This window comes from Mesoplodon bidens (assembly GCF_964165515.1).
Source record: "Mesoplodon bidens genome assembly, chromosome: X".
In the NCBI taxonomy this organism is placed as follows: Eukaryota; Metazoa; Chordata; class Mammalia; order Artiodactyla; family Ziphiidae; genus Mesoplodon; species Mesoplodon bidens.
In genome coordinates, this window is record NC_138163.1 from 133047798 (window position 1) to 133071375 (window position 23578).

Consider the following 23578-nt stretch of genomic DNA (forward strand, 5'->3'; position numbering starts at 1 on the left):
TTTTTTGCCCTGTGTGTTTTGGGAATTGTTGACTCTCTTCATACTGTCCCCTTCTATATTTATTTAGGAAACCGATAGTTTAGCCACTCTTTCAGAGGTATTTGTGGTCATTTTTAACTAATATTCATTGAGCCTGCATAATGGGCACCTGGGCCTCATTAACCCAGTACATCTTTTTGTGGCTTGTTTCTACGGGTTCATATGAAATGACTGCTGAATGGTGTGGGCATATGAATGTATTTCCATTTTATATGACATAGGGAATGAGTGTAGGAGTCAGGAAAGCCATATATCTCACCTTGGAGTTCTTTTATCTAATGATCGAATTTCTGCTTGAAAAGTAATGAAAGGCAATGAAACTGAAGGTATAAAAATAAATGCACTGTGATAAGTATTAGACAAGACCAAGACACACCGTTGATCCGAGACTCTACACCCATATCTTGAACTGTGCCTAAAGGGTCATGACATCTGGTTCTTGGACTAAAAAGGGATGAAAGAATTCTAAAGAATGGAAAGCCAATGTTTTACTTCCCTTAGAGCATGATTTCTCAACCTTGGGACTATTGACATTTTAGACTGGATAATTATTTTTTTGTGGAGGCTGTCCTGTACATTGTCTGGGATGTTTAATAGCATCCCTGATGTCTACCACTAGATGCCAGTAGCACTGCCCCCAACCAAAATATCTCCAGACATTTCAAATGTTTACCTCAAACTGAAGAAAAGGACATGAAAATGTCAGTGATCCCTACCCCTGACTACATAGCAGAATAATTATTGAAACCTTTAAAAATTCCAGTGCCCAGACCCCCACCCCAGAAAATCTGATCCCGTTGGTCTGTAGGGGTACTAAGCATGAGTAATGTTATAAACTACTAATGTGCACCTTCTAAGATGAGAACTCTGGTCCATACTAACCAGTATACTCCCCAGGGCACCTTCTACCACAGGAGAATCTACTGCTGGCGTAATGAATGCAAAAGACATTAACTCTTGTCCAGCTACCTATCATTGTCTGATAAATTGTATTGTATTTAATGGGTTCATGTGTTCTTACCCTTATTTTTTAGAGGAACATTAGTAGCCAGCGTAGCTTTATTAAACTAGAGTTTTTACTCATTCTATTCCTGCCATGGACCATCTTTATCTTGTGAGCTTAGAGAATTCGTGAGAATTCTCATTGTTTATAGAGTTATTAAAGGGATCATTCAGACTGATATTAGTAATGTGTTATCTTTAAAGCTGTTTATTCTAGGATGAAGATAATGGTACTAGGATCTGAACACTCGTGATGTAGACTTGAGGTGATTCTTCGGAAGTGCCCATTCCGGCTAAACTAAGCACAAGGAACATTTTTTGCAGATGTTTGAATTCCCTCAACAGAGGGAGATGTATGTGTGCTTGCTTATGTAAGAAAACAGCAGGAAGTAAGGGTAGGGCAGGAAGGGCCAGGGGAAGTAGTCAACCACTGTGCACTGGACTATTATACATTGTTTAGACCAAATCACATTTATGTATTATATAGGCTCAGTGAAAACTTGGCAGCGTTCTGTAAGGTTGCACAGGGGTGCTGGCTGGGAAAAGGAAGACAGGTCCTGGTGGTTCCAAAGAAAAAACACATCACCCATCCAACTAAGGAGAAAAATATCAGGATTTGTGGCAAAAGAGGGTTTTTTTTAAAAATATAGCTTTGATAGTTAAAAAGATAATGTCCTAGGCTTAAGTGAACCTTAATTACATGGCACCTTTTCTGAACATAAAGTCCTGTGTGTGTCCACACATCCAGTACACGGATGTCTTGGGAACCAGGGTGTGATGAGGCAGTGTGCAGGTCTCGCATAATTGTGATCAGTTCACATTGTTTTCCTCCGTTTGAATATTAACATCGGGGTTCGTAACAGCTGCACATGTGAAAAATGACAATCATTTGAATCCAAGAGTAAAAGAAGGAAAACAGGAAATTCTAGATGACTTCTTGGGTTAGGTCATCTAAAAATAAATAGGAGCAGCTTTTTAGAATCAACTTGCTCTCCCAATAAAGCGATTCATTAAATGTTTGATATGCTGCTATATTGATTGATTCAATCAGAATGAAGCATGTCCTTTGTTTTATTTAATTGTCTTCACATAATATACAGCAGATCATGTGACACTTCTGTGTCCCGCCTGCCACTTAAGCAGTGCCCATATGACTTTTGATTTCCATACAGAAAGTAATTCAGGATTGATATTGGTTCAGAAAACTTATTTTCATACAGAATAGTTCCAGGTTCTTCATTTCTCTTAGTTAAATTACTTGGCAACCAAAAAGTATTTTTTAAACTTTCAGAACTTCAGAAAAATTCTTTCTTGTGTCAAAAAGAATCACTCTTGGGGAAAGGTTTTAAAATGGCTACTTTGGGCCAATTATTGTGGTTCCTAATCAGAGCACAAGGGAAATAGGTTTTACCGTGGCCTAAGTCTGAGAGCTAGGTCCCCTCTCTACAGGATATTTTCAGATGATGAAATGTTTATCAACATAAACTCTGGTGATAGTTCAGGTCTAGCGCCTTTCTTTGTGCTGAAATTATATCATGCCATGTTTTATTGTTCCTCACTGTCTAAATGGGTTAATATATGTGAGTTGTGAAGTAGCACTACATAGGAATAGTTGATACAACTTTATTTTGTGTCATGTTAGATAACAGTAGAAACATCAAGTATCAGTTATCACTCTTTAGAAATTCTCAAAGAAAATGTATTGAGTGCTGTTACTGAAGATGGGAGAAACAGGGGGAGTGTGATTCCAGGGAAGAATAGGAGGGGCCGCCTCGCTCAGGACTGGGTGGGCCGCAGCACAGCTTCTGGTCTGCATGCTAAGAACACTGAGACGCCATCAAAGTGAATTAAGGATGGGGTGGCTTAATGGTGTCTTTAAATGGATTACCACACTGCAGTGTAAAACATGAACTTTGGGTGGGGAGGTGAGACCACGGTGGAGGAAGGAAGCCTGATTCCAGGGGCCAAATCACTTCTGGTGAGGATAGGTCCAGGATGGGACCGAGGGAGTTGGTGAAAAAGATAGCTTGCAGGGAAAAGTAAGAGGAGAGGAGAAAGTCAAGGAGATGTGAGGACAGAGAATCAGATGGGTCATTTGGGTAGACATCCACGTCACCTGGGGTGATGGTAGATGGGGGTTCTGACGGTGATGATGGAAGATAGCAATGAGCAGGGGGGCAGGGGAAGCTTGCAGTGGCACCAGGTTTCTGCCACACAGCAGGAGGGGGACGATCTGGAAGCTGAAGCACGGAACTGAGCGACCAGCACACCACCTCCTGGCCCTGAGAGTCATGGGGAGGGAGCGGAGACAGCCTCTACCAATGAGGACAGCAGGGGACGCAGTCTCCTTAGTAAACACATACTATAGATTAGAACATGATACACACAGTCCCTGGGCCCAGAACACTGAGTCTTGGGTGATACTTTTATGTTTTTAAACACCCATTATCAAGTTTATTAGCTGCTATCAACACAGAGTCTGTAGGTTCCCTTCTCCTCCCCAACAGAAGAGCTTTGAACCCACAGATAAGCACGTGTGCCCAACACTTTATTTACACAGAAAGGAAGGTTTTGCTCAACAGCCTTGGGCTGAGTCCTCAATTTCACAGTACCCATATTTTGAGAAGCAATGACATTCAAGGAACCCTGTCTAGAATTTTCAAGGGACTAGACACTGTGACACAAGTTTAGAGCATAGAGAGATCTGTCTCCTTTCTGAAGCTTGTGAGAGAGTTCTCTGGAGAAAGCAATGAGAAACTAAAGAGACTAGATCAAAACACTACCACTGGAAGAATAAATAAACTCAGCCAGGAAAGAAAGCCTATTAGAGAAGAGCAGAAATAAGAAAAGAGAAATAAAAGAGTCATCTGGGGAGAATGACTTCATGTATTCCATCTGTTTAATTTCTATTCATTTATTCCAATTTACAAGTAGAGCGGCAGACGTTTAGATATTAAGAATGACAGATACCAAAGGAAACCATCTTGCTTCTTTTTTCCAAGGATATTAGAGATCTCTAGCCGAGTCTGGTTGGTTTCCTTTATGTGGAAAAAATGTCTAGGAGAGGAATCAATAGTCCTCATGTCACATTAAATCTCTGCTATGAGTATGCCTACTTGAGCAGACACAGGTCACCTGATACATTTATCAATGTCCTTTCTGCTATCATTACCCACCAACAGTTTTTATATATTCCGAGTAGCTATCAGCCTTGCCATACGCATGTTCCTAGATTTTCCCCAAGCTTTTTGAAGGAAGACTATCTGATTATTCCCATAGACAAGATAGCGCTGATTTACACAATAAATCCTGAGATGTCCCCTTTGGTTTCTAATTTTGCTAGTAGTGGAAATGACCTTTTATCAGTAGTGAGTATTGGATCTTGCTACACTGTCCACATTGATCCCTAAAAACAAATGCCTGAATTGTTTTTTGCATTAACGTGTGCCGACTAGTTAACAAACTTATAGAGGATGATAAGCATCCTCTGAAAAATCCCGAAATGCTGAAGTTTTGATTTTTCACTTCAAAATGAATTGCATGTTTTGATAGAACAAGAGGTTCAGGCTTTTCAAGTGCCATTTCTTTTTTTTCTTTTTTTTTTTTTTGTGGTACGTGGGCCTCTCACTGTTGTGGCCTCTCCCGTTGCGGAGCACAGGCTCTGGACGTGCAGGCTCAGCGGCCATGGCTCACGGGCCCAGCCAATCTGCGGCATGTGGGATCTTCCCGGACCGGGGCACGAACCCGTGTCCCCTGCATCGGCAGGCGGACTCTCAACCGCTGCGCCACCAGGGAAGCCCTCAAGTGCCATTTCTGCTTTAAATGCAGACTTGACTGTTAGCCCAGGGATGTTCAAAATGTTGCCGTGGATCAAAGAGGAAAATCTTTTAGAGCCTCTTCCCACCCGATTTAATGTTAGCTTTTTCAACCTTAGGATTGTTTTCCCTTGCTCATTCTGGTTTTATTCATAAGGGTTATAAAAACAAGGGAGAGGCTAGACTCCAGTTTTCTGCTGCTAGGAGATGTAATCTTGAGTCTCAAAGAAATAATGCATTTAATATAATTATTAATGCGTTTCAGCATGAATTTAAAATATTACCAATAAAATGCATGGCCCTAAGGATCAGCGTGCTTACAATGTACGTGTATACAAGTGGATTTACTATAGAGATCCACAATGCAATTGTGTATACATCTCCAAGTAAAGCCGTAGATTTCTGCATTATGCTCCTACCCCAAAATTGTCCTTACTAGAGGATTTAATCATTATATTCTGGGCTCTTCACCGGATATTCAGTGGTGAGAATCCACTTCTGCATGTGGCCAGGAGAGTGGCTTGAGTATAGATCATGAGCGTGACAGCCCTAACCCAGCAATTGGAGGAAGCATGTGGGGACAAAGAACACAAAGTAAAAAAGAACAAACTTATTCCCAAGCTGCTTGTCTGTCCCTTGAGTTGTCATTTCACATGTTGGAACCTCTTTGACTGGGAACCTCAGAGTGTAGCCACTTACCTGAATTTCAGTAATTTTGGGCATCTCTCTCTTACACACATGATAGACACAATTACAATTATTTACGTATCTGATTCTCCACTCCCCACCCCACCCCACACTCTGAGCCCTTCAAGAGCGAGGACTGGACCTTCTGTAAGCTTTGTACTCCCCACTGCATACCTTGACACGGCACATAGTAGGTATTAGTAAGTGACAGTTGAATGAATGTATACACACAGAGTCTTCTCAGGCCTTGTAAGCTTTGGGGGCTCTTGAGACATCAATCAAAGACACATTTTGTAAAACCGTTTACTCATGAGGATGAAGTGTTCTGTTCATCCTATCAAAAAATGTCACCTTTCTCTATAAAGTTATTTCCCTTAAACATACTTGAGATACGTCGAGAAAAACTCGAGGCTTAGATTTTTAAAACCCACGCTCTTTATACATACTAGCTTTCTTTATTGAGACAGAAACTTCAGCCACTCTGACCAACTCAAAAGTCATCTCCATATATTGATGGATGAATCAGTTCTTCAGAAAACAGTCGTTTGAATTTGTCTGCCCTTTGATCTGCAACATGACTGAGAGTCTTCCCTGGTGCAGTCTTTCTCTGAAAGTGAATGTTTGGTTTTTGATTCCAGAGTTCATCCCACAAGCGTTTGGAATGCCCTTATCCCAAGTCATCGCAAACGACAGGGCCTATAAACTCAAGCAGGACTCACAGAGGGGCGAGCAGAAGGATGCATCCGATTTTGTGGCTTCCCTCCTCCCATTTGGAAATAAAAGACAAAACAAAGAACTCTCAAGCAGTAACTCATCTCTCAGCTCCACCTCGGAAACACCAAATGAGTCAACGTCCCCCAGTACCCCGGAGCCGGCTCCTCGGGCCAGGAGGAGGGTGAGTTGACCCAGTGTTTCCTCTGACCCTGATGTCAGGACAACGGAAGAGTTCTAAGGTTATTCTCTGAGTCTTGGCTCATGTGAAAACTGGAAATGCAGTTTGTGTCCAGGTATTTGTCAACAACCCCATTCAGGGAGAATTTGCACTGGCCCCGAGGCACCTGACACACCCCTCACAGCCTTTCCCTGACCCCTTTCAAAGATATTGGGTGCCTCTCCTTGCTTACCCGTGATATCCAGAACATTCTACAACATCACCACTGATCCTACTCTAGTGTAACCTTCTGTCGTGTTACCAGAATTTCCCATGAGACTTTGAGGCTTGAGGGCAGGGCCAGGTGTTTTTGTTAATCTCTTCATCTCATCCAAGAACTATGCCTGGCCCAGTGAATTTGCTGCTGGTCTTCATAAGCACTGAGACTTTTTTTTTTACCAACGGGAACATGGGTTTTTTTCTGAAACATAACTGTAGAAACACACACACACACACACACACATATGTCCTCTTTCAAATCAATACTGTAATAATATGGTACCATTTATTAAGTGAGTACTAAGTTCCAGGCACTGTGCTATTATTTGGCATTTCAAATTTCAATCCAGGAAAGCTGAGTTTCCAGGCAAATTGGTTGGTGATTAGCTGAGTCAGGTGATAAGCATCTCTGAAACTTCCTAGGTCACTGGGAGATCTCTCCTTTGCCTTTCACCTGAAGGCCCAAATCTTTGTCACCTCCAGCCATTGACTACTGCCCTAGTTAAAACCTGAGGCACGGGCTTCCCTGGTGGCGCAGTGGTTGAGAGTCCGCCTGCCGATGCAGGGGACGCGGGTTTGTGCCCCGGTCCGGGAAGATCCCACGTGCCGCGGAGCGGCTGGGCCCGTGAGCCATGGCCGCTGAGCCTGCGCGTCCGGAGCCTGTGCTCCGCAACGGGAGAGGCCACAGCAGTGAGAGGCCCGCGTACCGCAAAAAAAAAAAAAAAAGAAAGAAAAAACCTGAGGCACTTCCCAGTTAAAATCCGCAGTTCTCAATCAGCCTCCAACATTTAGAACCTCTCCAAGACTCAGGGGCACCTGAGCCACCCACCACTGTTTACAGGGATTCACTGTGTTTAAAGCTGAAGAAATGACAGCATTATGGAATATCTGAATTTGCATGACAGAATTGTTCTTCCAATCCTGGCATAGTCTCTCACACTGTTTATACAAGCCTATATGACAATGACACCAAGATGCCACATATGAGCTTTCTGAGAATCCAGAGCCCAGGCGATGGGCCTCCCAAATGCCCTCCCCTCTGGCCGGGCCTTGCTGGCAGCCAACTTCTTCCTCTATGCTTCATCAAAGGGTGGGTGGCCATACAGGCATGAGTGGTGCCCTGCACCCTTACCCTCAGCCTTTACCATTCCTAGCGTGCCAGCCCTCCTTCCACCTGTCATTACCTCATCTCTTGGCTGGGGGCTTTCTCTGATGGCCAGAGTCACCCACCCATAGAGATGACAGGCTGCAAGTAGCAAAGCGTTAATCTCACCTCCCTACCCCTACCAGAACTTGTCTTTAATCAATGACTCTTGAGACTCATGGTATAAATACCCCCAACTCCCTTACTCCTTAGCAGGAATAGCTCTGAGGTGCATGATCTACACGGTCTCCCAGGTCCCCATGGCAGTTGGGCTCCAGCGGCCCACAGGCTTGTCACAGGCTTGGTGATGCTCCCTTCATTAGCTGCCTTCACTTCCCTTTCTCATTTCCCTACTTCCCTACAGCTGTCTCCTGGGACTATTCCCCTAATAAAGTTCATTGTGTCACGTCTTGGGGAAAACTAAACTAAGACTGTTTATGGAATCCTCCTATTTTAAAATCTACTTTCGAGTTTTGAATTATTATTAATTTTTTTTCACAAGAGTTCTCTGACTTTACTTCATTTGTCAAGTATGTGATTTTTTTCTTGTTTCAAGGAATGAAGTGGTTGGGTCAAAATATTTTAATTGTATGTTTGCCATCTCTTGTCTTCCATTTGGAAAAAGTTGTCTATTGTTGAAATTGTAACTGTCATTACCTTACCCTATGCTGCGGAGGTTTCCTAACCTTTTTTCCTTTTAAAATACAAACTGCACAACTAAACAGTATTATTTCGAGTGTGATTAGTAGTCGTGGGCAAAAGGATTTATTGGATGGCATTGGGGGAAGCGGTTTTTATTTTCTCCATCTGCACTCTGTGTTCACGTCTGTGTATAATTTGCAGGGTGCAATGTCAGTGGATTCTATCTCCGATCTTGATGACAATCAGTCTCGACTGCTAGAAGCATTACAACTCTCCTTGCCTGCCGAAGCTCAGAATAAAAAAGAAAAAGCCAGAGATAAGAAACTCAGTCTGAATCCCATTTACAGACAGGTCCCCAGGCTGGTAGACAGCTGCTGTCAACATCTAGAAAAACATGGTAAGCAAACTTGTTTGTCAGCACTCAAGTACTAAAGACTTTCACGTATTCAGGCATCAATCATTCAAGCACCTGATTCTAATTCTATGTTCATTTGATCAGGCTCTAGGCTGAAATTTCCTTTGCAAAGAAAATTTACAAATATGAGCGTTTGCTTAACCCCAGTAGGGCTACACAAGATTTGGGGTGGCGGGAATCAACTTGATGGTATTCAGACTCCCCAGCCCTAAATAGTCCTCAGAAGTGACCCTGGAGATCAAGGAATTGAGGGGAGGGCAAGGTCTGTTGGGCTGGGACTATCCTCAGGACCCCCTTCAAACAAAGCAGAGCCACTTTTATCTTTTTTATACATTGAGGTTACGCAAGGCTTCCTTTAAAAAATAATAGTCCAGCTTCTTACAGAAAAAAAAAAAAGATTAGAAAACCATTCCTTAAGTGAATAGAAAATACATAGTTTGGGACAATAGGTTTCTATATTGCTCTTTGCATTTTTCTGGAAAGCTGTCCACTTAAAATTTCTTCATAGTGACCATTTTGGAAACTCAGTTCCACTTAATATGCCAACTTTAAAACAATGTACAGTTCTTTAAAATTTTTGCTGAACTTTAGACTTTTGGGTCATCAAACAGCCATGTCTAGGATCTGAATTTGTTTGCTATAATGTTAGCATGCATTTTATGGACATGAGAAGAGTTTATAATTGCTTCTTTTTTCCAGTTTTATTGAGAAATAATTGACATACATCACTGTAATTGCTTTTTTACTATAAAAATAATGTACACATCATAATAGAGAAAAAAAGAAACAGAAAAGCAAATTCTGAGGCTATCATATAGACATAACTACTCTTAACATTCTCATCTATTTCTTTCTAATAAAAGTGGGACTTTATAAAAATTACTAGGATATGTCCAGGTCTCTTAATCAATTCATTATATATGGAAATCACTAGATAACATATGGGTGACTTAATATAATTAATATGTATTGAAACTTTGTTTATACAAAATTTTAATGTGTATATTTATGTGTATGAGTGTACATTCTTATCTGACTCTTCTCCTTGGAAAGTAAACTGGACATCAATAAAAATATCTTAGAGGGCTTCCCTGGTGGCGCAGTGGTTGAGAGTCCGCCTGCCGATGCAGGGGACACGGGTTCGTGCCCCGGTCCGGGAGGATCCCACATGCCGCGGAGCGGCTGGGCCTGTGAGCCATGGCCGCTGAGCCTGCGCGTCCGGAGCCTGTGCTCCGCAATGGGAGAGGCCACAACAGTGAGAGGCCCACGTACAGCAAAAAAAATATATATATATATCTTAGACATTTTGAATTCCCAGTACTTAGTATCATGATAACACAATGTAAATGTTTCAATCAGTATTACTTGAACAGAATTATTTTTCAAAATAGCTTAGCAACTAAAGAGTTCTTTAGTTGCTTTTAACACCTAAAGAATTTACATGAATATTTAAATTCAGCCTAAACTTTACTACGAGGTAGGAAAAGCGACTCATACTTTTATAATTATAATTTTTCCCTATAAAGAATGTAGAGTGAACTGTAGCACTCTAAAGAATTCTAAATGAGAAAATTCTTCTCTAACCATGGAAAAATGCAGTGCCAGGTTGAGTAACTGCTTTTGTGAAAGAAAACTTGGCATGTCTTTGTATTTTCTTTTTGAAAACAAATTTTCATGAATTATAATTTGTAAAATAGCATTTCCTTTAAGATTACTAAAAAACAGGGAAGTTCACTTTTTTGGGGGGGGTGTGGGGGAAATAGTTACAATGTAGTTTAGGGCCTAAAGGAAAGAAGATAACCTACATGATCTTTCAAGGCCCTGATTCTGTTCCGAGTTTCCATGATGTTTAGACCAAATGGCTCTGGAAAAATAAGAGATAGGTCCACATTCAAATAGATATTAATCTTAGTCCCTTTAAACCAATGAAAAAAGAGCAAATTTCAAAGACAATTCTTTTGTAAGACTTTATTTGCCAGTGTTTGAAATGGGTAGCAGAGAGTTTGATTCACTTTAGCTTTATAGACGTTCGTCAAAGACCTTTTCATTCTCTCCCAAATTGCTCTTGGACACACACACACAAAAAAACAAAACAAAACAAAACAGAGAGAGAGAGAGAAACAAACAAAAACAATTGGTCTTGGACAGTTATCTTGACTCCATCTATGTATTCGTGTACCCCACCCTTCCTCACTTTTACTTCACCCAAATGCTTTCTCCACTACTAGGCCAAAATTCCTTAAGCATCCTTAATTTCCCCGAAGCACACATTTCAAACAAAAACAACGACAAAAAAAAAAAAAAAAACAGACAATATAACAAAGAGTCAAACTCTCTTCTGCTTAAAGGATTTAGGCTGATTTTAGGGTGGGGCCTTCTGCTTATTATGCCTGCCCTCATTACTTGAATTCCCTAAGCCTGAGATTCAGGTGCCCTGGTTCTCGTTTCCATTTCAGCTTCTGACAAAAAGGAGAGAAAGGTGATTATATCCATTTCTGGCACAGGGTACAGCAAAGTCACATTTCTTTGCCAGATCTATGCCTTTTTTGATGGACACCTGTTTTTATCAGTGACTGTCTCAAGTCAAGGTTGCTGAATGCCTAGATTGTATCTTCTCTTTGAGGAAAATGACTCTAAGGCTTATGTCAGAGAATGGCATTGGCTGTCTGAAGGCTGTCATCGGCTCAACCTAAAATTCATTAATTAATTAACTAATTAATTAATTTAAAAAACTTAAAACAGGTTATAATCCATTGATACATAGGAATTATAGCAATCAATCACTAGCTAGTTATTTTTTTTATTTTTATTTTTTTGCAGTACGCGGGCCTCTCACTGTTGTGGCCTCTCCCGCTGCGGAGCACAGGCTCCAGGCGCGAAGGCCCAGCGGCCATGGCTCATGGGCCCAGCCACTCCGCGGCATGTGGCATCTTCCCGGACCGGGGCATGAACCCGTGTCCCCTGCATCGACAGGCAGACTCCCAACCACTGCGCCACCAGGGAAGCCCCACTAGCTAGTTATTTTTGAAATCACAGTCACTTTTACTGAGTGGAAAAATACTATAATTTAGGAAATAATGACACAGAAATGGACATTTCTGAACAGAATGGAGGACTTTAGGCAAAGGAATAGTCCCACCTGGGAAGAAAGTGCCCTTTTGTGATATCTCACTTATGTAGAAATTTCAGCCATTTGGAAACCATCGGACCAACAAGAAAATAAATGCGGCCAAAATTAAAATTGCTGAGACCTACTATTATATTACAGTTTTCTGTTTTGCACAAAAAGCCTCATTTCGTTCAGTTAGGACCTATATCTCTCTATATAATAGTAGATGCCAGATACAATTCTAGGTATTTTAATATACATTAATTAATTGAATCACTGAACAACTTTTGAGGTGGATAGTTATTATGCTCATTTTGTAGATGAAGAAATATAATTCTGTATTTGATTCTAATACCTTGATTATCCTGTTTTCAAGCTCCCAGAGAGGTAGAAGCAATAAATTAGGCTGGGGGTTGGACTCAGTTATAAGGCAGATGAATTGATGGCAGCAACAAGGAAGGCACACAAGTCTTTTGAGAATAGATGCAAAGCAAAATTCCACCCAAGTGCAAAGCACCAAGACGTACTTATGCAAGTCAGCAATAACTAGCCTCTCAGCATGATTCTCTCAAGTTATTCTGGAAATTCAGGATAACACTCATAAGATATAAAAGTGATAAATGGGATATTTATGGATATTATCATTTCTAACTGAAAAATTCTAGAAAACCAACTTTAAAAGTCTTATACACAATACACAATGTGGCAAGACCATAAAATAAATATACAAAAAGATATCCATGTCTTATATAAGAGCAATAATAGGTTATGTACTATAACAATAAAATAATTCATTTATATTAATATCAAACGTATAGTTACCTAGAATATCTGTAATAAGAAGTAAGAAACTTCTGTGACAAAAACTGCAAAGCTTTACCAAGAAATATTAAGGAATTAAGAAATAAATTAAGATATCTACTTTGTTTCTGGATGGAAAGAAATAACGTTGTAAAGATTTCAACTCTTTCCAATATAATTAAATATTGGACTAGTCAGAACTCTTTCCGTGGCAAGGGAGAAGAACCCAGATAAAAGCAGATTAAGCAAAGCAGCCCCCCAAATTCCCATTTACATACTGGAAGTATGAATATTATATCTAGATTCAGGAACAGGTAGATTCAGGATGCAAATGATGCCATGAGAGCATGAGTCTGATTGCTGGAGTGTTGACTATGTTTCATGGTCTGTTGACTCCCACTCCAGCTTTCTTCATGTGGCTACAAGCCACCACTAGCAGCTACAATCTGGCATTACCCTTGTAACTGATTATCCCAAATGAAGAGAAAATGAGCCACCAATGAAACACTAAATGTAGATGATGATCATCAATGGCAGTGATTAATGGCTTGCATAGGAAAGGAGAGTCATTCAGACACTCTGTGCCACTTTAAGGAAGTGCATAATACCTCTGGTGAAGTCTTCTTGCCCCCAAATTCAAACCTGAATCAGAGAAAACACTGGCTCTAACTATGTCTTTAGAGGAAATAAAGGGGAGAAAGGGACCCATAAATGACACCACAGAGTGTCTACATCCAGGCAGTGGGAAAATCTCCAGTGGGAAATCAATGCTATTTCTTCATCAAACCAATTACGAGGAAATCATATAAACAGAGAGGGGGAAACAAACACATTAAGAGACTACAAGGCACGCCAGCCTATCACAGTTTGTGAACCTTATGTGAATGTTGACTGGATATTTAATGATATTAAGGAACTATTGTTGAAATTTCTAATTTGTGATCGATTATGTTTAAGAGACCTAATTTTTTAGAGCAAGGTTTCTCAACCTTGGCACTACTGACATTTGGGGCTGGATAACTCTTTTTCATGCATTGGCCCCATAATCCCACTTCTACAACATGATCTTAAGAGAATCAGAAATGTAAACTGAGACCTATGTACAAAGTTGTTCCTAATCGGGCTAGTTATGGTATCAAAGCAAGTGCATATATGTTGCGGGGAGCTATATTGTCATTCAGAGGAGGATATGAAGTGAATTGTGGCACATTCATGCAATAGAGTATTTTGCATCCATTTTAAATGACATTGATGCAGAATTTTTACTGGCATAAAAAATTCTTGTGGCATAATATTGAGTAAAAGCAGCAGCATTCTACCCCCCATATTTTTTTTCATGGGGAAAAGACTGGATAGAAATAAACCAAAATATTAAGTCATTACTTCTGCATCAGGTATTTTTTAAAGTATATTATTTTTTGTATTTTTCTGCACCTTATGGATTTTCTTTAATAAGTACCTGTTTTAATTATGATCAGTAAAACAAGAAATATCTATTTTAAAATTGATAAAGGGCTGGAAATTCATAGAAAATTCATGTTTATTCTGAATGATGAAGAAAATGTTACATTATTTTTTTCATATGGAGAAAGTGTGGAAATACATAATAACACAAGAACATTTTTTCATCAGAAACATTTACCGTACAATGATCCTGGTACTTTCGGGGCTAACCTCTAGGTACCTGGTGAATCTAGCGTGGGATAAATAAGCATTAGTGCACGCTGTCAAGTTACTATATTGCCCTGCATGTTGCAGCGTGGTGCTGGCATTCCCTTTTTTTTTTTTTTTTTTTTTTTTTGCGGTACGCAGGCCTCTCACTGTTGTGGCCTCGCCCGTTGTGGAGCACAGGCTCCGGACGCGCAGGCTGAACGGCCATGGCTCACGGGCCCAGCCGCTCCGCGGCATGTGGGATTTTCCTAGACCAGGGCACGAACCCGTGTCCCCTGCATCGGCAGGCAGACTGTCAACCACTGTGCCACCAGGGAAGCCCTGGCATTCCCTTTTATATCTATTTTGATTTCCTCCAGTTTCAAGCCACAAAACAGGACTGATGATTTTGTTTGCTTATTTGCAGGCCTCCAGACAGTGGGGATATTCCGAGTTGGAAGCTCAAAAAAGAGAGTGAGACAAGTAAGTGAAAAGTGAAGATTATATTGTACGTTTCACCTGACTTTTAGTTGAATTACGTCGTATAAAGTTCAAGCTCATGCAAATTCATTTCTGAATATCTTTTATGTACCCTCCCACCTATTAGAGTATAATTGAGTCCCAAGAAGTAAAAAGCAACAACTCAGAATCTCAGAAAGTTTGTGAAAGAGTTAGGTTCATACAGCTGAAAGCAAAACATCTGGACGTGCCCACAGCATGTACAGCCAAATGAAACTAATTTATAAACATCTTATTGACACTGTAAATGTAGGAGATTCGGAGAGTACCTGATCAGTAAGTGATAATAAATAGAAAACAATTGTACAGCACCCGTTTTTACTAAAATGCGATGAGTAATGCCATTAATATCTCTTCTTTTAAAATACTATGTTTATAGCTTTACTTTCTCAAAAATAAATAATTCATATTACTTTTCCATGGTACCATTGATTCCCCAATTCATTTTCCATGTGGGGACTGTACCCCTCAGTTTCCTTCTGCACTTTGCAGCATTCTTGCAAACGAAGTTTGATATGAGAGCTTCAGGAATAGGCTCCTATGATCAGGCAGGTATCTGTGTTCATGACGGCTTCATAAAAGGCAAACCACCCTTTGAGAAAAGAATTCATTTGTTGGCTAAAAGAAAATTAAAATGTTATTTTCCCTCTGTTGGTGCCAACAGAAAGGAGTAAGGAACCCAGCAATTCAAAAGTGAAGCCAAATGAAAATAATTTTTAGTTGGATGAAGCTGAAGAAACGATATTTGTTCATATTATTGAAACTAACTGAAATAAATGTCTCCTCATAATGTCTTTCTTTTTTTGTCAAGACAAAAGGGGTTTTCAAAAGAAGTATGTTTTCTGTTTGGTTGGTTGGTTGGTTTTATTTGTAATAGTCGCATAAGATACTATTGAACATTTAACATTTCACAATAGGATTAGCAGGAAGAAAGTTAGCATAGTAATAACATTTCTTAGGCCTCTCACCTGTGCAGAATTGCAGAATATTTTCATCAACGTTATCTCGTTGAATCTGCCCACCGGCTGGGAGACAAGCTCCTTTCACCCACTTCTTCTGAGGCTTAGAGAGATTAAGAAATTTAATTCAAGATCACACAGTTTAGACCGAGCTCTTCCCACAATCCGTTCTTTCTGCATGTGTGTGTGTGTGCACGTGCATGTGCACTCAGAAGGAAAGCATGGTGTCTTTAGATGATCACAATGAGGATTGGTGCTGATGGAAGCCTTCTGCATTCTGGCTGCCTGATGCACGCTAAGGATGAGTTGCCTGGAATTGATGTGCGATTCGGGACAGTAACAGGCATTCTTGTCAGGTGGCGGGGTGGCTAGTGACAGAAATTATTCCTCAGTTATATCTGGATCCACTAAAAGGAAAACCTTTGCATGGAGATTTACGGAAGGATTCTCAAAAATATGTATAGAATTAGTGGTTAGATTTCAATTGTGAAATAGGCCCTAACTCACCATTTGATCTTGTTATATCACTTCTTAGCATCCTACACTTTTTCTTAAGAACAATTGTCACAGTATAAAGAGCTACTTAATCATTGGTGGGATTACTAATTTATCACCTGTCTGTCAGCCTGAGAGCTGGAGGAGGGGGAGGGCTTTGCCTCTTTACTCATCACCGTATTTTGAGGAACTGTAACAAGGCCTGGTATTTAAGTGTGCAGTACATCTTTGTTGAATGAATGGATGAATGAATGACATAGCAAATGAACACTTACAGAAGTTTATTGCCTAGAGTACATTCGTGAACTCACAAAATTATTTTAACAGCAGAGAACAAGCAATATCTAAGAGAAGTTGAGCTGTCGGAGATGAAAATAGGGTGTAGAGTTATGACTCCCTTCTTGCTATTGTGTTTTCCTACTGTTATAAACGCTAAAGGACTGAGTATAATGATGAAAGCAGGAAATCTTCTTGGAAAATGTTAATAAGGCTACTTTGGCAAACCTAAGGCAGATTTTACTTAGTTATTGTCATCTTTCAAGGCTTAGTCACAAACGGTTTATCAGGGGTTTTGTGTGTGTGTGTGTGGTACGCGGGCCTCTCACCGTTGTGGCCTGTCAGGTTGCACAGCACAGGCTCCGGACACGCAGCCTCAGTGGCCATGGCTCACGGGCCCAGCCGCTCCGCGGCATGTGGGATCCTCCCGGACGGGGGCACGAACCCGTGTCCCCTGCATCGGCAGGCGGACTCTCAACCACTGCGCCACCAGGGAAGCTCCTATCAGGGTTTTTAATTTCATTGTTTGCAGAAATATCTCTTTGCTTTCTTGTCGAGTATTTCTGGAAAATGTCAAAATTCCAACATGGTGAATTTGCTGACATGCAAAACCACTGTATAATAGATTAATTCCTCCCTCCCACAGTTAGAATTGACCTAACCCCTTAGCTCTTCCTCCCAACCTTCTGGATGTCATTATCAAGCCCTTCTGCTTGCATCATTAACAGTAAACCCACAGATACTTTTATTTAATAATTCATTTCAAATATATATATATATATACACACATACATATATTCATGGCTGGGTGTGCATAGGCTCTGTAGATCAGGGCGACATGTTGTTTGCTCCTGCTTCTTGGGGTCTTGGTAAACTTAATACCAGATGCTGCATGTCATAGCACTTCTTTTGCTGGGCGCTGAACATTGAGGTATGGTGTTCTGAGACTGCCACTTGAACCGTTGTCTTTGCAGTTACGTGAGGAATTTGACCGTGGTGTTGACGTGTCCCTGGAGGAAGAGCACAGCGTTCATGACGTGGCTGCCTTGTTGAAGGAGTTCCTGAGGGACATGCCGGACCCCCTTCTCACCAGGGAGCTGTACACAGCTTTCATCAATACCCTCTGTGCGTAATCCAGTCATTTGCAGGAATGGGTTCCTGGGTGACTGGGATGTCCCACTCATTCATCAGAACCTTATGCACGTGTTTTCTAATAGCTTTTTTTTTTGCCCTTATTTATCAGTCTCTAATGAACGGGCTATTTGGGGAATTTTCTGAGATTTACCCTGGGGAGAATTAGCAAGTAGAAAGTTGCAATAAAACAAATGGAAGTAGCCAAGAAAAATTTGGGATGCCTTCAAAGGGCTCTAGGACAGTAGAAATTGCTATAAATTGATGCTTTGGAGGAACAGAGAGAGTTCACATTGAGTTTGTGCCTAAAAATGAGTTTGCATTTCTGGAACCTAGAGTGAGAAAGCGGGGGCAGGAAACGTTCCAGGGAAAGCAGGATGGCATAGCCCAGTGTCAGTACTTTCAATGTGGCTGCTTCAGGGCTAGAGACACAGATCCCACAGTGGAGAAAAGGACGGGGAGAGGGAAGAGGAACAACCAGAAGTGTTTCAGCCTCCATGAAATTTTTCATCCATGCTGCAGTTAAGATAGGATCACAAAAGAGAGAGAAGACACTGACATTGGGCCGTGTCTTGGTTACTGCCAACAAAAAGTCTACCTCTTATACATTGCTCAACAGACAAGGGCCTCAAATGTGTTCTAAACTCAAATTTAAGAACATTCACAGATTCTCAGTCATTGTTAGCAAATAGTTAACAACCATGAAAGACTGTGATCCATAAAGTATGTGATGATTTATACCAGGGGAAGGAGGGAGAAGAAAGTAAGGGACATGAAGTTACCTTTCTAACCTGGATTATAATGATTTCTCTGGATGTTACATTTTCCCAGGTCGAATTTATCTTTCTATCCGTCATAGAACCTTACTGTTAAATTGCTAAAGCAATAGGAGAGTGGGTGAAGGAATGAAATGGGACTTGCCTTGCTAGTCCCTTTCTGAAGGCCGTTGAGCCTGAAGGGCATGACTTCCCCCTTTGACTCACTTGGAGCGCCTCTCTTTGCCTTGCTTAGTGTTGGAGCCTGAGGAACAGCTGGGCACCTTGCAGCTCCTCATCTACCTTCTACCTCCCTGCAATTGCGACACGCTTCACCGGCTGCTGCAGTTTCTCTCCATCGTGGCCAGGCATGCTGAGGACACCGTCAGCAAAGACGGGCAAGAGGTGCGCCCCCCACCGCCACCGCGACAGATGCTCTCATTCTTCCTTTTTCCCGTTTTAGAAGGGAGAGCTCAAAAATAATACAAATGCGTGTCTGTGCAAAACAGAAACAGGCTCACAGACATAGAAAACAAACGTGCGGTTACTGAACGGGAGACGGATGGGGGGAGGGATGAATTAGGGTAGTGGGATTAACAGATACAAACGACTGTACATAAAGTAGATATGCAACAAGGATATAGCGTGTAGCACAGGCAATTATGCCCACTGTCTTTTAATGTCTTGTAATAACCTATAATGGGATATAATCTGCAAAAATACTGAATCACTATGCTATACACCTGAAACTAACGCAGTATTGTAAATCAACTATACTTCAACTTTTTAAAAAAAAAAAAAAAGAGAGAGCTACCAATTTGGTCAGATGTCTCACCTGGAGAGAATGAAGCTTCCCTTTCCTGGCCTATGTGTCTATGTAGAAAGAGAACTAATGCAGGCTTTTTGTTCCCCCCTCTGGAGGGACCATTCCTAAGAGCGCATTGGCCATTAACTTCCTTGTATGTTTCAAGGACGCTTCCAAATGAGGCTGTCATTTTCCATGATGATACTTTACTCAAGACCCTGAATTTCCATTTGTGTAAAGGAGACGAACATGAGCTACAGAGGTGCTTACGAGCATGAGAAAAATGGAGTAATGCAGGTGGGGGGAGATGGCTGTCCTTGTAACTCATTTGATCTGCTTCTTTAACTTGAAGCCCAGATATGATGTCACCTCTTCATTCTTCCATTTTATTCTGGAGCACCCATGTGCCCTATGGCTAGAAGTCTAGGATCTTCCTTTTTAGAGGTCCTTTCTCTCCTTCAACCCTCCCCCCAAAATAGGGACTGGCTCAGTGCAATGGAGGGTGGATCCTGCTTCAAAACCAGGTGGAGAAAGAACTGAAAAGTCAGATCTCTTGACTGTTGCCGTGTATCTCAATGCCACATGGTACCAACTGCTAAAGACAGGTTCTGCACAGTCCTCTGGACCCTTTGGGGATGTTCTTGTTGGACCCGGCCCCCCATCTGAGGTCCTGGGCTCTGGTTCTCTTTGGTCATACTCCTGTGCTTCAAGGTGTTTTCCAGTTTCTCCCTTGGACAATTTTAAGTGACCTATTGGCAAGCAACCTACTTAATCTTTACCTTAACAAGAGATCTGTTTCCCTTCTTGAAACCATGCAGTCCTACTTTTCCCTGACCTTGGATTCCCCAGGAGATCTCAGACCCTTTAATATGTTAACATGCCTTGTAAATCAACAAGAAGGAGTCAAAGGCATTCCAAGCTTACTTATCCCAGAAGCTTTTATTTTAAATCCTGTTAAGCAGAACACAGCTGTGTTGTGGATTCATTTCTGCGTTTGTCAGATTTCTTTCCCAAAGGCCATGGTCATATGTATTTTTTTCCAGAAAGGCAGTTCTCCCTTTCTTATCCTCATCCTCCCTACCAATGTGAGAATGGAACTTTCCTGAGTTATCCATTTATCTCTATAGCAGTTATTAGTGAAACCTCTGCTGGCTTCAGGTTTCACAATATGGCACTGCCACCTTCTTTCAGCAGACACAGCTCTTCAAAGGATATACTGTAATTCTCATAATTGTTAAGTAGTTATATTACCCATCTGGGTGTCAGCCTTTATTGACTATAGATATAAGAGAAGCTGTAGAATCATCTGCCTAATCATTGGGTCAAGACAGAGCCCTGTCTGGGTTCCTAGGTATGTCAGTTGCCTCTCTGATGTTTCTTAAGTACTATGTGAGAAGAAAGTCGGGTCTTAGGTGATTAAGAAGGCATTGAGGAAAGCAAAATGTCCAGTTGAACTCACTCGTGCCTTTTAAAAATCATTTGCAGACATTCTTTTGGTCCGAATGCTGAACAAGACTGCATTGCCTATGGCAAAGAGGAGAAAATATTCTTGGATAGGTACCAATGGAACTTAGCATGCCGGAACACTAGCTGCCATTTATGTCTCTCCTACCATGTGCCGGCCGTGTGCTTGGGCCTTTATACATATATTATAGCTAATCCTCCATTGAGCAAGAGAGAGATTGTCGTCCCTGTGTTTCCGAGGTGGAAACTGAGGGCTGGAGGGGTTACGTAACTTACCCAGTGTTCCCCAGGGAGCCTCCACTTAACGCTTGTGCAAGTTGTGCATTTGTGCATTCATGACTCTGGGCGAGGTGCCATGTCCCCCATAGTCAGTGCAGATTTGCAGAGATATTAGGACAATATCCCAGCAGATGGCAGTAAAATATCTTGATGAAGGTTCGGTCCCTTGACTAGCAAAGTCCCAGCTGTGCCTCAAACCCAAACCAGTCTGACTTATGGAGAACAGAAATATAGAATAGCAAGTAGGAAGAAACAACTCTGCTGGGGGTCTAGCTCACAGTTTCCCGGCCTCCATACGATTGACCCTTGGGACCAGGTAATTCTGTGTTGTGTGGGTGCCCTGTGCATTGTGGGATGCTTAGCAGCATGCCTGGCCTCTACTCACTTGATGCCAGTAGCAGCTCCCCCCGGCCCATAATGCTGCCCCAGTTGTGACAGCTGAAAGTGTCTCTAAACATGGCCAGGTTTCCCCGGGAAGGAGGGGAAGCTCAAAGTCACCCCTGGGTGAGAACACTTGTTAGCTTTACAACTCACTGATCATGTGTTCTTGGACAAATCTACTAATATTCCTAAACCTGGGTTTCCTTATCTGAACTTTGGAGATAAAATGTCTTCAACTGGCACTGCACAGTCATTGATAAAACTAGTTTATTGCAAGGAATATAAAAATATTCTGGTAACAGCAAAGTTGTACGGGAAGCAAGAGATGACAAGGGTTTCTAGACATCCTTGACCTAAACCTTGAATCAAAACGAAGGACTAGTAACCAAAAATTAAAGCAACAGGGGAAATACGAGGAGAGCACTGCTTCCGTGAAATGGTTAGAGGTTACAGGAAAACAAGTAACTCACACAGCCATCTTGGACTAGAGTTGAGGCTGCAGTGTGGGAAAGTACTGATGAGGTCAGAGGGGAAATTGGACTATGTTCCCAGAGTACTGAATGCCTTTGTCAGGGGAAGGTGGCTGATTCTTTTAAGCCATGAATCTTCGGAAGGATTCAACTAAGGTGATATAATCCGTGTTTTAGATTGGTTAGAGACAGGAGGAGGGTGAGTTAGAAAGGTTTTGTAGGAATAGCAATATGGAAAACAGCAATTCACATTATAAATGTTTCCGTGTAAGAATGGCCTTGGTATTTGAATCACGTATGTTCTGAGCGCCTACTCTCTGTTCCTCTAAGCCAGTGAGCATTGTTCAGGAATTTTCTAATTACCGTTCCCAGGATGCTGTGGCATCTAGGAGGTGGAGGGGGGAAAAACACAAGGCAAATATAGAATTAGAGAACACAACGCAGAGTCACTGCAGAACTTCAGAAAAGTGATGAACGTGGAGCAGAAAAGTTTGGAATGGCTTTGTGCGGGAGATTGAACTTAAACTACATATCAAAGGGTGTGTCGGGATTGAGTAAGTGGACCGCATAAGCATGGCATAGGGATGGGAATTAGCTGAAAATCCCTTCTGGTAGAAGTGAAAAGGGGAGGTAGAGGAACGAGAGAGAGGTTTTTTGCTCACGATTTTTTAAGTTGGTTTGGCATGAGCAGGTGAAGAATTCAGAGTGGGCAGATTGGAGTGAGACAAAAATTCAATTGTCAAATATAATCAAGAAACAAAGAATTTTTCAAGTTTCTCTCTTACCTGTTTGTTAGTTTGTGCTAGATGTGTTACGTATCTGTTGGGTAGTTATTATGGGCTGCAACAGGAAGAAAACTGAATCAGAGTGTCAAGGAGCTTGGAGGCTCACCCAGGCTCTGCCAGCACCTTGCTATGTGACCTTGTTTTTGTAAAATAGAGGAAGAGGACGGAAAACAGAGTTGGGGTAGGGGAAGGTCTGAGCTTCCTCCTCTATAAAATGAATGTAATATTTCTTTTCTAATAAGTGCTTAAACTTCAATGCATCACTAACTAATGGGATCTTAAAGATGTCTAAAAGAAAGACATTGAGAAAAATTGACTAGTCGGTGAATGCCTTTGGAGGGGAAAATAGTGGTATTTTATTGAATATTTTTGCTATCTTGTGTTTGGTTTGTTTTATTCCTTTTTTTTTTTTTTTTTTTTTTTTTAGTTTGCTATTTGCTTTGCTCCTTAGGGGAAAAGAGAAATTCCCAAATGTAAGAAAGATTTCATTTCCTCTAGTAAGACTATTGCAGGGACATCATTGAAACCTCTTGAGCAGTGGTTTTTCAGGTTGTCTAAGAACCCCCCAGCATGGCATGGAATATGTGGTGTGAATGTACACTTTTTTGGGAGAGAGTCCATAGCTGGCCTCCAGTTCTTCAAAGAGTCTATGAGGCAAAAAGAAGTTATGAACCACCGACACAAGGCCAGGATTACTGACCTTTGATGAGGTGCATGCCTCTAGCAAGTACGAGTTTGGCTTTGGAACTGTAGCAGGACCCGTGCCTCGCTCCCCTCACCCTGGTCCTGGCCCGGCTTTGGAGCC

At 41.4% G+C, this 23578-nt stretch overlaps 1 protein-coding gene across 2 annotated transcripts in view; it reads left to right on the top strand.

Annotated features, from left to right (window-relative positions):
- ARHGAP6 (Rho GTPase activating protein 6) overlaps positions 1-23578 on the top strand; it is a 164505-nt gene that overhangs the window by 107344 nt on the left and 33583 nt on the right. For both annotated transcript variants that reach the window (XM_081221957.1, XM_081221956.1), the window contains 5 exons: positions 6182-6438; positions 8681-8876; positions 14882-14937; positions 17678-17828; positions 18846-18994. In XM_081221957.1, the coding sequence (XP_081078083.1) occupies positions 6182-6438; positions 8681-8876; positions 14882-14937; positions 17678-17828; positions 18846-18994 (809 nt within the window). The remainder of the gene's footprint in view (positions 1-6181; positions 6439-8680; positions 8877-14881; positions 14938-17677; positions 17829-18845; positions 18995-23578) is intronic.